At 38.0% G+C, this 14437-nt stretch overlaps 1 protein-coding gene across 1 annotated transcript in view; it reads right to left on the bottom strand.

Moving 5' to 3' along the window:
- Positions 1-14437, bottom strand: part of HIBCH (3-hydroxyisobutyryl-CoA hydrolase) — a 41558-nt gene that overhangs the window by 26577 nt on the left and 544 nt on the right. The window contains exons 2-6 of the mRNA XM_008630134.2: positions 13618-13660; positions 12628-12768; positions 11103-11187; positions 10128-10208; positions 8073-8125 (exon numbers count right to left, since the gene is read on the bottom strand). Coding sequence (XP_008628356.1) covers positions 8073-8125; positions 10128-10208; positions 11103-11187; positions 12628-12768; positions 13618-13660 — 403 coding nt within the window. The remainder of the gene's footprint in view (positions 1-8072; positions 8126-10127; positions 10209-11102; positions 11188-12627; positions 12769-13617; positions 13661-14437) is intronic.

Here is a 14437-nt window from a genome sequence, read left to right as displayed (position 1 = left end):
GAACTGAAAAGCCTACAGCTTTTAATTAGTAACAAGGTCAACTTTTTCTAGTTTTACATTTGAAAGTATTCTTTTTATCCCAATTTGGTTTCTTTATACATTAACTGGCCATGTGTATTCAGAAGAAGATAGCAAGTGTGGCTTTTTGATTGTTTCTAAAATTCTGGAAGAAGCTCTCCCTTTGTCCTTCTGTATCACCTAAAAATGTAGCTACTGCAAGAGATTTCTATGTCCAGCTCATCACATCCTAATGTCTGCAGGGAGGGCAGGCAAGTGGGAGGTAATGTGTTTCAGCAACGTGCATCAGTGCACAACTGAGCTTTCAGGCTTTATCTTAGAATTGAAGAAACACTTCTTGTTCTTAAAGACAGGTATGTGCATCAGAACTTCATTTAAATGGTGGCACAGTTATTTGGGATAACAGGAGTGAATCCAGAGGATTTTTGTAATGATGCTCTCTTTCTCCGAAAAAAGTGCTTAGAAAGTATAAGACTGATTAAAAGTCTTACAACTCAAGAAGAACATGAGCACTCAAATTCTTCAGGAATTGAGGAAAATGAGCAGAAATATGAAAGGACAGGGAAGCAGGCAAAGATAATTCCCTTTAGAACTTTTATTCCTTGATCTATAATAAAGGGAAGGAGAGGGAAATAATGAGCTAACTCTCAATATGAGGCTAGGCATGTATACGAAGGCCTAGAATTAGAGAAAAATAGTGGGACTTTTAGCACACCAAGAGTCTGGTGTTAAATGGAAAGAACAAATCTGTGCAGAAGCCAGCAAAAATCTCAGCCATTGTAGAGTTAGGAGAGGGAGAGAAAAGGAGTTTTACTTGCTGTACCAGTACTGAGCTATAATTTAAAATAGTTGTATTCAAGACAGTGCTTTATGATAAGCCCTTTGGGGAATAACATCACGTGCAAACCATTGAGCATTCAGTGGTTACATTTTGTTGATGTGAAGAGCTGCTGACATTCTAGACCGATTAGCCACAAAATGAAGAGCACCATTTATCCCTGGGATCATACACCAGAGCCAAGCAGGCAGAGCAGCGTGGCCAGATGGCAGAGAGACTGGAACAGCAGCAAGGAGTGAACCCTTTCTTAGGATTGCCTCAGCATTGTTTTCAACAACCCATATTTCAGAAGATAAGTGGTGCACAAGGCAATCTCACAACAATTTGTTTGTACTTGCAAAATCTGTATTCTATTTCACCGTAGAAGCTGCCTTCAGCTTTGAAGCACTGGCAACAAAACAGGCCACAAGCTTCTCTGTGGTACACAGGCACGAGGGAGGGGGAGAGGGGGACAGGCAGGGAGAGGATTGGAAAGCAGCTTATCTAGGTTTAGTATGACAATTACTTTTACTTCAGGGCAGATTGTAGAGTGTGAATTAAAACAAAACCGAAGACGCTCCAGAGCATGATGGCTGACAAGAGGCATGACATACTTACAAAAAGAAAGAAAAAGAGTAAGAATCAGGAGAAGTCCCAAGAAGTACTGACATTTCTAGGTTCCAGTTTCCTAGCTTTAAAAAGGGTTAAAGGGGTAATAATGTCCACTACAGTAGAGAAGTACAATGTAAAATCATAATTTTTCATGAGCTTTCTATGATGTGCAATAAAATTTGCACCCCAAATTAAACCAGAATGAATAGCTTTGCTCTGTGGGCAATATCCACTTGCAAATGCACAATCCTGTAATTAAAAATTGTATCACAAGTGGGCAAAAAAGTGAGATTTTATAGATACGGTTAATCCTAATGTTTCGTAGTTTTTGAATGTTAGTCTCAAATGCTGCTATCTACACTTCTGAGTAAAAGTTACATGCACACAACTTACATGAACAGATATATGTTGGTAGTGAAAGGAACATTCCTAAAGAGTTACAGCTGCACAATCTGGATAAAAATGGGACAGGATAAGGACAGCTATTGATCAACTCCAACTCCTTTGTGTACTAAAATTCTATTGACTAAAATGGATAACATACAAGCTGCTTATGACATCACTACCAATTTACTTGAGAACAAATATTAATGTAGTAAGAATTGTTGACCAAATCCTACTAAAGTGTAAGTGTAGACGTCTGTAACTATTGGTAGATACCCCATCAGGTCCTGGGATCTGATTTACAAGGAAAAGTAGATTCCTCTAACAATGTCAGCATCTGGAATGTTTTGCTGAAAATTAAATGGCAGCAATGTGAAAAAGAACTAAAACTGAATATTAGGTACTGAGTTCACTCTTCTACTACAACACAGGTGCAGTAATCCTGATTCTGTATTCCAGAAGTGAAGATGCACAGGTAGATGCACAATAGAATGAGTATTTCCAAACTATGGAGTAGGTTCAGGAATTTGGCTGCATGTGTTTCCCTGGAACACCTGCATTATCCCTTGATTAAAATGACATCACTCATTAAGCAGCATTCTGAAAAAGCTTCATGTTTTGAACTGCAGTGTTTGTGATGCTTTCCCATCCACAGCATAGTTTCCTTTCACAAACAAGCAAGGGAAGCACAGCCTAGATGATACCCCTGGGAAATGGAGGGCACCATCCTCTGAAACAATTTTAAGAGTTACCAGCAGTTTGCAATAAAACTGAGAGGGCACCCCAGCTGAGGTCATGCAGAAGCCAATCATTAATGAAATTTTATTTGACAGCTATATTACCTGCTTGGATGATGAAGTAACAAGAATTTCTATAAGTCACAGTTTACTTTTGGGGAAGGCAAACACTTTGAAGGGCAAGATTCAAAACTATCTCACTTTGGAGAAAATAACAAAATGAAAATAACTACACTCAGGAAGGCATAATCAAATGCAGAGATGATAAGTATGCTTTCCATGGAATAAATGACTGGATGTTTTTCACAGGTTTACAGCAACCATGAAATTTGTACAAATAAGGCAATGCTGTTGTGAAAAGAACTACTGAAGGTATCACACTACAGCACAGTCTGCACCAAGGCAGCCAAGGGCTGCGGTTGGAACACTCAGCCTAGATTCAGTACATCTGGGCAGCCTCATCAGCCTAGTGCCACCTGATATGGCACTCAGGTGTCTTGAAACTCAGAGAAAAGGAGTACTTTTTTTCCTTTGTAGTCTTTGAAGAAAAGAGTAGCTCTGCAAAACTGTCTCTTTGACAAATGAGTTCAGTTTAAGGAAGAAGATTTAAAATTGGTAAAAGGTAAGCAATAAAAGAATGGACTGTGATGGAAGTCTATGTTAGGCAAAGAGGAAAGAGGTGAGAGTAGAAGTTTTGCAAAGAACTAGAAGTGGTGGCCTACTAGGACTGGATGCTTTCAAAACTCCTATTTACATGGACTATTTGTGACAGGATATCTCTGTAATAAAGGGAGGATAATTATTCTGCTCTACTTGGTACTGATGAATCCTCCAGCTGAAATATGGTCTGGTCTCTGGCAATGAACTGTACACAAATGGGAGAGATTCCAGAGGATTGCAAGAAGACTAAGAGACTTAATCTATAGGAAAGGCTGAATTGCTATCCTTACCCCTATTAAAGAGAGAGGACCAGGAGGAAGAAATGCAAGTATCTCAAAATGTCCACAGGGAGCTGTGACTAAGACTGGAATATACTGATTACACATACTAAAGACTTATATTAGACACTAGGGAAACCAAGCTTGAAAGAGTAACTAAGCACTCAGGTGACATAGCTAGAAAAACCAGAATTCCTGCCGTTGGAGAGTTCTGAGTGCTTTAGGTGAAAATCAGCTAAGCAGTCACCTAGCAGTACTTAACCCTAATGCAAGTGCAAAAGAATAATCCTGATGCTCCTTCCAGCTCTACACATCTGTGTAGTCTAAAGCTTAACATATTTCACATTACTACATGAGAAAGTAACACTTAAACGGGTCTTAAGAAAATTCTGCTGTCCAACAGTCACCCTAAAGAAACTCTAACTTAGATGTAGACTCTCAGTGTAAGTAAAAGACCTTGCCTAAAAAACTCATACCGACAGGTGTGTTGACAAAACTAAAGGAAAGCCACTCATGAACCCGAAGACCCAGTTAGGGGTTGACATTTTAATCACCCAGTCTGTACTACTAAGGTGCTCTGAGGAAAGACTAAAGGAGTCAGCCCTGTGTACTGCTCTTACTCTCACAAACCAGGCCCCACAATCTGGGGGAGTCAGAGGTGGAAATCTGGTCAGATTTTCTTCTGTATTAAAGAAAAAACTTCCCATGATACTTCCTAAACAAGAAGATTGGAAAATAAGATGCTTGGAATAACTAAAATCACAGTGCTTTGCAAAGGATTTAAGAGAGCTAGCAACTCTACCAAACTTAATTTCTGTACTGAAAATGTTGCAAGTTACCATGTAAGTTAAAACCTACTTCCCCCACAGGAAGATGTTTTCTCATCCTAAAATTAAAATCATAAATTTTTAAAGCAAGGCTAAAACAAACTTAGCAAATATGCTGCGTAAGAGGCCAGACTAAAGGATTAAATCCTGTAGAAAATTGTCCAAAGCCAAGAATTCCTATGTTTCAGCAACACTCTCTTTACTCACCAGTAAAAAAATAAGCATTTGGGGTTTTAGTTTGGCCTTACTGATAATTAAACACATAAGCATTTAATAATATTAAACAATAGGCTTGAAACAGCAAGAAATTGCTTTTCACAAAGCACAACACTGAACTGGGAAATAGATTGCCAGAGGCCTTTCTGAACACCAAGCCTACTTACTGTCATAAAATACAAGATGTACAGAGAGGGGAGTGAGTGTGACCACTGATGGTTATTTAGCACTACGGTTCTGAAATGAAGCCTAGCTCAGGAAGTTTCTAAATCCATGCATGATCTAGAATACGATACAGCAAAAAGGGTACTTCATTCATGCTGTTACAGATCCCTGTCTAAACTAAAAGCAATGGCCTTTGCTCCTGAAAATGTTCTTCTGATTTTGCAAAGCTCCTTAAGTTTTTTTACATATATTTTAAACTTTTGGAAGTTAATCCAGTGACCTTGAACATTTTCACCAACTTCCAAAGTCTACACCCTGTTTATCTTTTTTTTTCCTGTCATATATTCACCTTGAACTCCAAGCCAAATCATTGAAAAGCCACCACTCAATCTGTCTAGTGTGCTTTATTTGGCTCTGAAAGAGGTTTCAAAACAATTTTATGAATCTTTTTGTCTGTTAGAGAGAGTATCTGACACAGTAATATATTTTGTGCCAAAGCCCTATTTAAAACCATAGCTTTGGACTGATCTTATAAATCACTTATATTCATCTCCAAAGAACTTAAGATTGTGACTTTTCTAAAACCAAGAAGACCAAACTTAGGACATCATTTGCAGGCAGTATTTTTAAAAACCACAGGCTTCACAATTTCTTATCAACTGTTCGGGTACTTAATTTCAAGAAAAAGAAAATTTACGGATAGAAATCAGCTAAATGTGAACTAGATTTTAGCAACATGGGAGTGCCCAGTGTTCCTTTCAACAGAGCACGTCCTTTAGCAGTAAATGTGGTATTTGTAACTCATTTCACTATTTTTCAGTAAACTGCAGACACCTTTGCTTCTAACAAATTTGTCTTACAAATTTGAACTTACTGCTCCAAATAAGTACAAAAAGATACGTTTATACTGAATATCAATTTTTGATGAACTACAGAACAGACAAGAAGGGGCTGAGGACAAGCTCCACAGCCCCATCTGTTGGCTAATGAAGCTCCCAAAGCCATCTACCAGCCCCTAGCCAATAAGGAAGTGGAAACAGTTCGTTTTTTGGATAAAATTCCTGGTTTTACCATCACGGATCTATGGTGTCCGTGCACCAGTAGCAAGTTTTACTACCTAAGCACATAATAACTGAGTTTCTAACACACTTCTGGATTTTTAAGTAATTTTAAATAAGAACAGCAAGGCAATCTGCATAATGCTGTTTGTTTGAGCAAGGTTGAGACTGGTTTGCTTGCATTTTCATTCAGAGATAAATGGCCTATAGTGAAATTGCAGTGTTTAAGACGTGTCCCTTGACTTTTAAACCCAAGCTGAAATGACTTGCTTTTAAAGCCCAGGGCTTGAATGTCCATCTTTTAAAGGCATCTACTGTAGTTTGTAAGCGACAAATGTTCTACAGACATCTGCCTACAGGGGAGGTGGTTGAAAGGAAAAGGGTGTCAGACAACTCAAATCTAACACAAAGCACACACATGAAAATTAATCAGTGTTGAGAAATACTACTGCTAGCCTTCTTTGTTAAATTATCAGGAGATGCTTCCATGCGCTGCCAGCGTGTGGGGGGAAGTGTTTTGATGCTGCACCCCTGTAGGAAGTACATTATCTCAGAGTAAACTGCAGCTGTGCTAACAAATTCAAATCAAACAGCACTCAAGGTTACACAAAAAAAAAAGTTTAAAATATTCTGGAATATGAGACCCATCTACTTGCTCCCTTAAGTTAGGCCGCATACTTGCTGAGTCAAAATCTAATCCCCTACCCACAAAGATAACTGCTACTTCTAGTATATGATAAGCAAATATATGGTCATTCAAACCGTAATGGCAGTTAAAACTCTGTCATGGTCCCACTGAAATTTGGGTATCCTGCACTAAAATTTGGTTATCCAAAATAAAGTTTCAGACTAATTGCTGTCTCTTAGAAGCTCTTTAGAGGAAAGAGAATTCATGAAGAATCTTAGTAATGCAGAATCATCTGACTCCATTATGTTCTTTTCAGTCCAAAAATACACTTTCCTTTCAAAGGACAGAATTCTATTCCTGCTCAGGCCACATTCATAATGAGCAATCTGCAGGACCTTTAAAAAGACAGTGGCTGCTGGGCAGTTTTGCTCATTCATAGCTTTCCATCCTATTATTCAAAAGTCCATAAAATAAATGGACTCCCTACCTCTTATCTACAAACCTTCAGGTCTCCTTTGGTCAATTAAGTACTTTTCCTGCAAGAAGAGCTACAGAACAAGACCCCTTTATGCTGGAAACAATGTATGTATACTAGGCTGGGGGGAATGGCTCTCTAGCTGAGATCTTTGGGACTTGGTAGAAAAGAAGCAAAGGGCAAGAGAGCTACTGTGTGTTTAGATCACAAGCTGAAAAGACCAAAACAGACAAATGAAATGTGTAAGGAAAGATGGAAAGGGAAGAGTCATGACAGGTCACGGATCACGTAGTGTTCCACTTCTTCCATCCTATCTCTGACAAACTTGATTTAAATAGACTCCACACCCATATCATAGGGACGTGCCAGAAAACAATGGAAATCTAAGCAGTGACATGGTAGACACGCTTCTTAGTCAAACTCATTGCTCAAAATAACTGAGGATCATTATAGTCCACTCTCTGATATGGTGCAAATATATCCTACAGATGTCAAACTCAACAGAACAGAATTTTAGCATGTAAAAAAAAGCACGGCATTGCCCTGTTAACTACCTACTTATGGTATTTACAGACAACAATTGCTGAAAAAATTATTAACACTGAGTAAAACTAGCAATATGATAGAGTCTTCTCTATGTTGCTTTAGAATTAAGGTGCAGCCCTGGGTGAGGTGTGTGTGTGGAATCAGGATCCCACAAATGATGTTTTAAAAGTACCACAGAGGTGAGAAAGTAGATGCATTTCCAGATTAGTTGTTGGAAAAATATAGAACTCATGAATGTCTGTTAAGGTGTAGCTGAGAATTTTCCCAATTTTTCAGAGTTGTTCTTTAAATGTATTTTTATATAGTTCTATTTTTTAATACACTTAGAGTGGAGAACTATTCTCAGCTTTTGTATGATATACCAACTCCCCCTCAGTACTCTGAAAACCTTTGTGAGGGTTTTTTCCAGCAGTGAGGGGATTCTGCTCTTTTCCTCAGAGAAAGCACTTGTATTAGCTATCAAGGAACAGCAGAGGCCCTACAAGAGCAGCAGTGTACCCTGACAAGCAAGAGACAAGGTTCAGATGATGATGCTTGTTCTTCAACTGCCATGTTGGAAATGCCTTGTGTGCGCTTCATTCAACTCACGGACAGAACACTACATTATTTGAAAACAATCTATCAGGTATCACACCAAGGTACTTAACTTACCCCTCCCATTGTAATGCCATCGATAAGTGCCACATATGGCTTCTTGCAAGTCCCTGTAAGAAATGTAAAGAAAAACAATCATCCATCTTTTTCAAGAGTGGACCTGTGACTAGCTGCCACATGACACGTTACCCTATGTCTTACTTCAGCAAGAGCAGCAGAAAATAAATGGTAATTTAAACAGTAATCATGTTATCAACTTACAATGAAGGTACCACATCAAGTTCTTAAGAAATGAAAAGAAACACTAGTTTCTGATTTACTGGATTGTGAGTGTTGTAAGAGAACATTATACAACTATCAAATGTCAGACTGGTTGTTGTGTGAGTACCTGACAGTTCAGCCATCATAAAGAGCTTTGCCTGATGTTGGGACACAGCAGATGCCCTTTCACCCCCTCTCACAGTCTGGATTAACAACAGCACAAGGTGTGTGCCAGCCCTTCAGTGCTTTACTACAAAGCCAGATGTATGGGCAGGTTCCAGTCACAATGTGACTATAAACTAATGCAATGCAGGCATGTTCTGTCATGCCAGCTCTTGCATACAACCCTGAATGTGGTGCAGGCAGGTTCAGATGACAATGTCCTGAACTACCAGCTCCATCTGTTGGGGCCTTCAGAAGGCATAAAACTAAAGCCCCAATGCTTTCCATTACTATTCACGGAAAGATTCAGAGCTTCACTGTGAATGAAACAGCTGCCTTGTATTCAGTGTTTTCAGGCCAGACTTACAGTCCAGAAAGACTGCCGATACAGGTATCCCCCGCAACCACGTTGTGAATTTTTCTGTAACAACTATATAGAGCTTTGTTTAAAAAAAACCCTGTTTTTAAAAGGCAGTTCAATCCTTCAAATGAGTAGGTAGAAAATGTTAAGAGAATTGTATTTTGAACTTTGTTCTTAGATGAACATACAAGCTAATGCATGAGCGGTAGATGCTACTCCTTGAACTAAGTTTCTGTAGTGAAAGCCTTTCCCATTGCCAAGGCTGTGAAAGCAGCTCCCTGCTGTATTTTTAAGTTGTAAAATGGAAGATATAAATAAATCTTTTTAGCAGAAAACTCAGTCTTAAAGGAATACAATCATACTAAAGCTATCAAAAATCTAGGTTTTGTAATTAGATGCATTATAGATATTGAACACCTAATGAAAAAAAAAGAAAACAGACTTTTACGTACCCTTGCAACAGAATCATCATCAAGTTCAACTGGCAAGGTAATACTATTTTTCTCCAACTATGTGAAACCTTAAACTACTTTTTCATTTTGTATTGGTGAAGAAAAGAAAGGTACATCACAAGCATGCTCAGTCTAGAAAAACTGTCAAACAAAGTAAAAACAACTTTTTAGGAATTACTCTAATAGCTGTGCTCTTCTGTCAATGTAAGCAACACCTTCACCTGTCCTCCTGTAGTGACTAACACTGGATACAATATTTTAAAACTCAAACTGTATTCAATTAAAATATGTTTGGAGTATTTTCTTCTCACCAAAACCTTCAACTCTTGACTTTTACCCTAAAGAATTAATATCCATTTTTAATATGCTTTACTCCAGTAAACATCACCCAGTGTCTTTGCCATTCTTTGCAATAAACTAAGGCAGCTCACTCCTGAGTTATGCAGCCCTAGTCCTTCATGCAGTCTATTTAAATGGAAAGACTTAATATAATTTGATCTTCGGCTTTCTGACTGAATATTAATGATTTTCACACATCTATTTTTACCTCAGGTCTTCTTTGAAGCAGATCAATGATACTTAGGGCAGAACTGCAGTGTCTGCAGCTAAAGCTAATTCTTCCACAGAGGAAATAGAACTAACCAGAACAATGGGATGGGATAAAGCAGCTGTCACAGTAACTTAAACAAAAGAAACATATTCTCCATGCAAGGTATAAAAATGAGATATGTTACATTACTGGTATTGAACTCAGTAAAAAAAAATTACTACTTCTCTGATGTTACCACAGTCTTTAATAGATTATCAAAGAGATAAGTTTACATTTGAAGCCAGCGTTACGAAAACTGTACTGTTTCAGAATTGCTATTAACATACCAATGGCATTGTTCAGTCTATATTCTCCTCTGAAGAAATCTTGTGACAGTTCATCTCCAACTTTCCCCGCTTCTGTGATGGCTTAAGAGAAATAAAAATTCTGAAGATAACTGTAAGTTTAATAGAAAATAAAGTAAAAGAAAATAATGTCACCCAAGTTGGGTCTTTTCCTACACCAAAGAGAGAGCAACTTAATCCTGCTTTATTATATTTGAGAAAATTTGCTCAAATTTAAATACGAATGTTAAGTCTCAAACTGTATTTAATCGTATTTTGCTGGAGACTTTGTCACATACATGTGAGAGTATGGTCCATTTTTGAACCCCTCCTAATGTCAAGTACTCATTTGTGATATTTTTTCATACCAACATTTAGAACAGTCACTTAAAACTGATTATACTGAAGACTCTAAATACTAAAAATGAGAAACCAATTAGAGCATGACATAATCTAACAATAACCTGTGCTGCTTGTTTACCGACAGTTTACAACAACTGCTAATTTTGACACTTTGGAGATTTCCTGCAGATCATAGCTAAAAAATAATCACAGATACAGTGATCCCTCTTGTCAGATCTGTATCTAGCCATCCAAAACATCAGACACAAATTATCCAATACTATCAGAGCTACGTGTTAGGACCGCTCAAATTTCTTGTAAAGAAGCTGTCAGTAATGAAAATCTGGGAAGAGAAAGGTAGAGACAAGAACCCCCTCTTCCCTGGAATGACTGGCTGCTATTATCAGTTATTCATAAAAATGTAATTTTTTCACTTTTATACAATGTCCTGACAGTTGTCTCTTGACAAATACCTTAAACAGCATCTGCACATGAAGGTGTCATAAGAGTCAGCACAACTGATCTCTTACTGTTGTGTAGCAAGCTTTTTTTGCCCAAGTCACAGTAAACAAAGGAGATCAACACAAAGTAGTAACTGGGAAAGACATCAAATATTTAAGAGAGTATAGTCCTTACCTCTGATGTCACCCCCAGCACAAAAAGCTTTTCCTCCAGTTCCCTTTATAATTATGAGAAAAGTTTCAGGATCTTGTTCCCACGTCTAAAAAGAAAAAAATATTTCCACAGAGAACTTAAAATCTGTGCAAATAATGCTTCCTCTGCATAGTGTCTATAATTTTTACTTTACTTTTTCAAAAAGCAAATCAAACTGTATTTTTAAATAGTTTGTCTTAAGAGCTAAGTGTCTTTCTTCCACTTCTGCATCCTATTCAACCATGAGAGCAGAGATCAGCAGAGCTGCCTCACATATTTCAGAAAAACACCTCTGCACAGCTCCCAGCCTCTGGGGAAAGGCAGCATACCACAAAACAGGGCCTGACAGAAATCCCAATGGGAAAACTGCGGGGGCAGAAAGGTGGGAATATGGAAGACATATAGTAACAGTGTCTCTATCCAAATCATGGAAGTTGTGTAAACCTAAGATGTCTGGCAAAGAAATCAGCATTTAAATTGTCAGTGGATTTTGTCAAAATGACTGCAGTCGACACTAATGAAGGAATGGATCGAATCCATTTGTCCATGTATGTTTTGATAGTTACAAAGACTATGGGCTTTGGATTTTTTTTCTTTAATTAAATACACTTGCACCTGACTTCAGCAGTGGTGCACCTGTAAGAGAAAAAGATGCCTTTTTCAGGCATTCCACCCTTCCTCTGAAATTATGTTTACGTGTCCCTTAATCAAGTAAGTGTACCCAGATAAAAGAGGGACACGGTATTTCTGTATGCCAGCAACTGCACTTAAAACTTTAAGGTTATGCTTCAAATAAAGCCTGGTACCCAGTACTACAAATTAAGTATTTCTTTCTTTACATGTTCTTCAAAGAATGCACAAATTTGCAACACAACCATCTACCAAAATACCAAAAGGCATCAGACAATTATCCAAAAACTACTGGCATCTAATGAATTTTACTCTGTGCACATGATAAATAGTATCATTAAATTAAAAGGAACTACTTTCATGCTTAAAATCTCATGGTACTTCACTAGCTTGTAGAAACAGTGACTGTAAATCCATGAGTTCTCATTTAAGGAACGACACTGACAGCCCCCTGCTTCCCAGTGGCTGGTATCTTCAGCCATGCAGCCTCCCCACAAAACATGCACTCCATCAAGAGGCAACACCACTGGACAGTTTGAAATCTGTGCATGCCAACTGATGAGGTGGGTGTTGCCAAAAGGAACATACAAATGCTGAGCACTGCTTGCTCTTAATTCAGTCCTGGTATTAACACGGATGTCCATTTACCTATGGAGATGCTAAATTTAACTCTGACAGCTTGTTTCTTTGACCTGTCTTCTCCTCTTTCTAACTTGCTTGAAACAGCCTGGTTTTTCCCATGGTATAAATCTGAGCCCATTGTACTCACACAAACTTTCATTCTTTAAATCAGTACACTAAGAAGTGTCTAACTGCACTTCAAAATCGGTTTCAAATAACATATGTATAGTGGATGGGTAGAAATGGAGCTACTAACCTTTATTTGAGGATAAATTTGCTGGATCATAGACAGATTTAGCGCATTGAGAGCCTTGGGTCTATTCAAAGTTATTATTCCTGCACCTCCTTTCTTTTCCAACAACACTTCTGCTGTCGAATCTGTTTGCTTAGACATTTTCTGTGCAGGCAAAAACAAATAAATAAAGCAAACGTCATCAGTTGGATAACTTGAGTAACATATTTACAAAAGTGTTTATGGAAATTTATTCTCAAAACACACTATTTAGGATCACAAAACAAACATGCATTCTGGAATTGTATGCTAAGTTTTTCCCACTGTACTTCTATTTGCATTTACTAAACAATTCTTTGGAAACTACTTTATGTTTGAGTCCTTCGAAGTTAGAAACCTCAGACAGGTTTTCAGACTACACATTGTTTCACAGTAATATTCTGAGTTCACTTAAATAAAATTTACAACAGAAACACACACACACACAAAAAAAAACCCCAAACACCAAAAACCAAAATCAAACAAACAAACAAACAAAGAATTCCCCATCCTACTAATAAAACACAAACCCATGGTTCCTTAAAACTGACATTCTGAAAATACTTGCAACAATTAGAAAAACGTCAGTTCCATATATCCTTACTGGTAGTTTGACACTGCAAACCCAAATATACATCCTGCTTTGTCTTTAAGTAACTTTTAACATTACAGAACAAATCCCCTGAACTTTTTTCTCACTCACAGTAGGCTGATATTTAAGGAATTTATGGAGGCCAACATAGAAACTATCTATAAAGGTAAGTAAAGCCAAAAAAATTAAGCTTTAATTTACAGTAGAATAAAAACTTGTAACAAAGTGCTCAAAGATGTGAGCAATACTATGCCTGAGCAATAAATGGCAGTGTTCAGAACCACTGTGTGCAGACACATTAGAAGTTGCATGTGCTGTGTGTCTCAGGGGAGCTAAAGAGTCCTGGAAGCTTCCAACTCAGTCAAACATGATGCTCTCCTTACCAAATGTTGTAATATTACTTGCAGTCTGTTGAGTGCCTTTAGCCTGAAAAAGAAGTATTAAAAAGAGCTAAAACCATAAATGAGCCACACCATTCCCCAAATATCTGACAGCTGGGTTAAGCAAAGCAATGGCAGAAAAATTTCTGAACACTACTGTTTTACGTTCTCCTGTTTAAATTAAATTAGGGCACAGTTTTGTTATCGAAACAGTTGGAAATTCTTTGCTTACTAGTAAATACACAGCAGACACCAGTGTCAGCTACTAATGTTTTCAAGTTAGGAGAACCTGGAAATACCAGGATAGAGAGATTGAGGGGTATGACTGACACTTTGTGTTTTGAAGATTTACAACCTTTGTGCGGGCGTGTTTAAATACTGACTTTAAATTAAAAAAAAAAAAAAAAAAAGTCTTGTCAAAAACTTCGTGTATTTCCGAAAGCTTCCATGACACAAACCTGCCCTCGTGTATACGTACTTATTACATACATTTACACAGAGTTTATGTAAGAGCTCGCCCAGTGCTCGTGCTGCTGTGGGCGACAGGAGAGACCCACGCTGTCAAACTTTGCGAACACGTCACTCGTTTTGAGTAACGAGGCTGTTATTTATTTACGGCCACTGAGGAAGGCTGTGCTGGCCAGACACCAGAGAGCTCGAAGGAGAAACTTCACCTTTCAGCTACTTCAGCGCACACACCCAGTCAACTACATGTTACACATTAGTTACGCGGCATACTACGCTATTTTTTAATCACAGGCTCGCTCCTGAAGGTGAAAGTTAGTGAAGGCCTGGCTGATGTAGGCCCAGATTATAACTCGCA

This window comes from Corvus brachyrhynchos, unplaced genomic scaffold (assembly GCF_000691975.1).
Source record: "Corvus brachyrhynchos isolate BGI_N302 unplaced genomic scaffold, ASM69197v1 scaffold370, whole genome shotgun sequence".
NCBI lineage: Eukaryota > Metazoa > Chordata > Aves > Passeriformes > Corvidae > Corvus > Corvus brachyrhynchos.
Note: the sequence above shows the minus strand (reverse complement) of the source record. Positions and strands in the feature narration are given on the sequence as shown.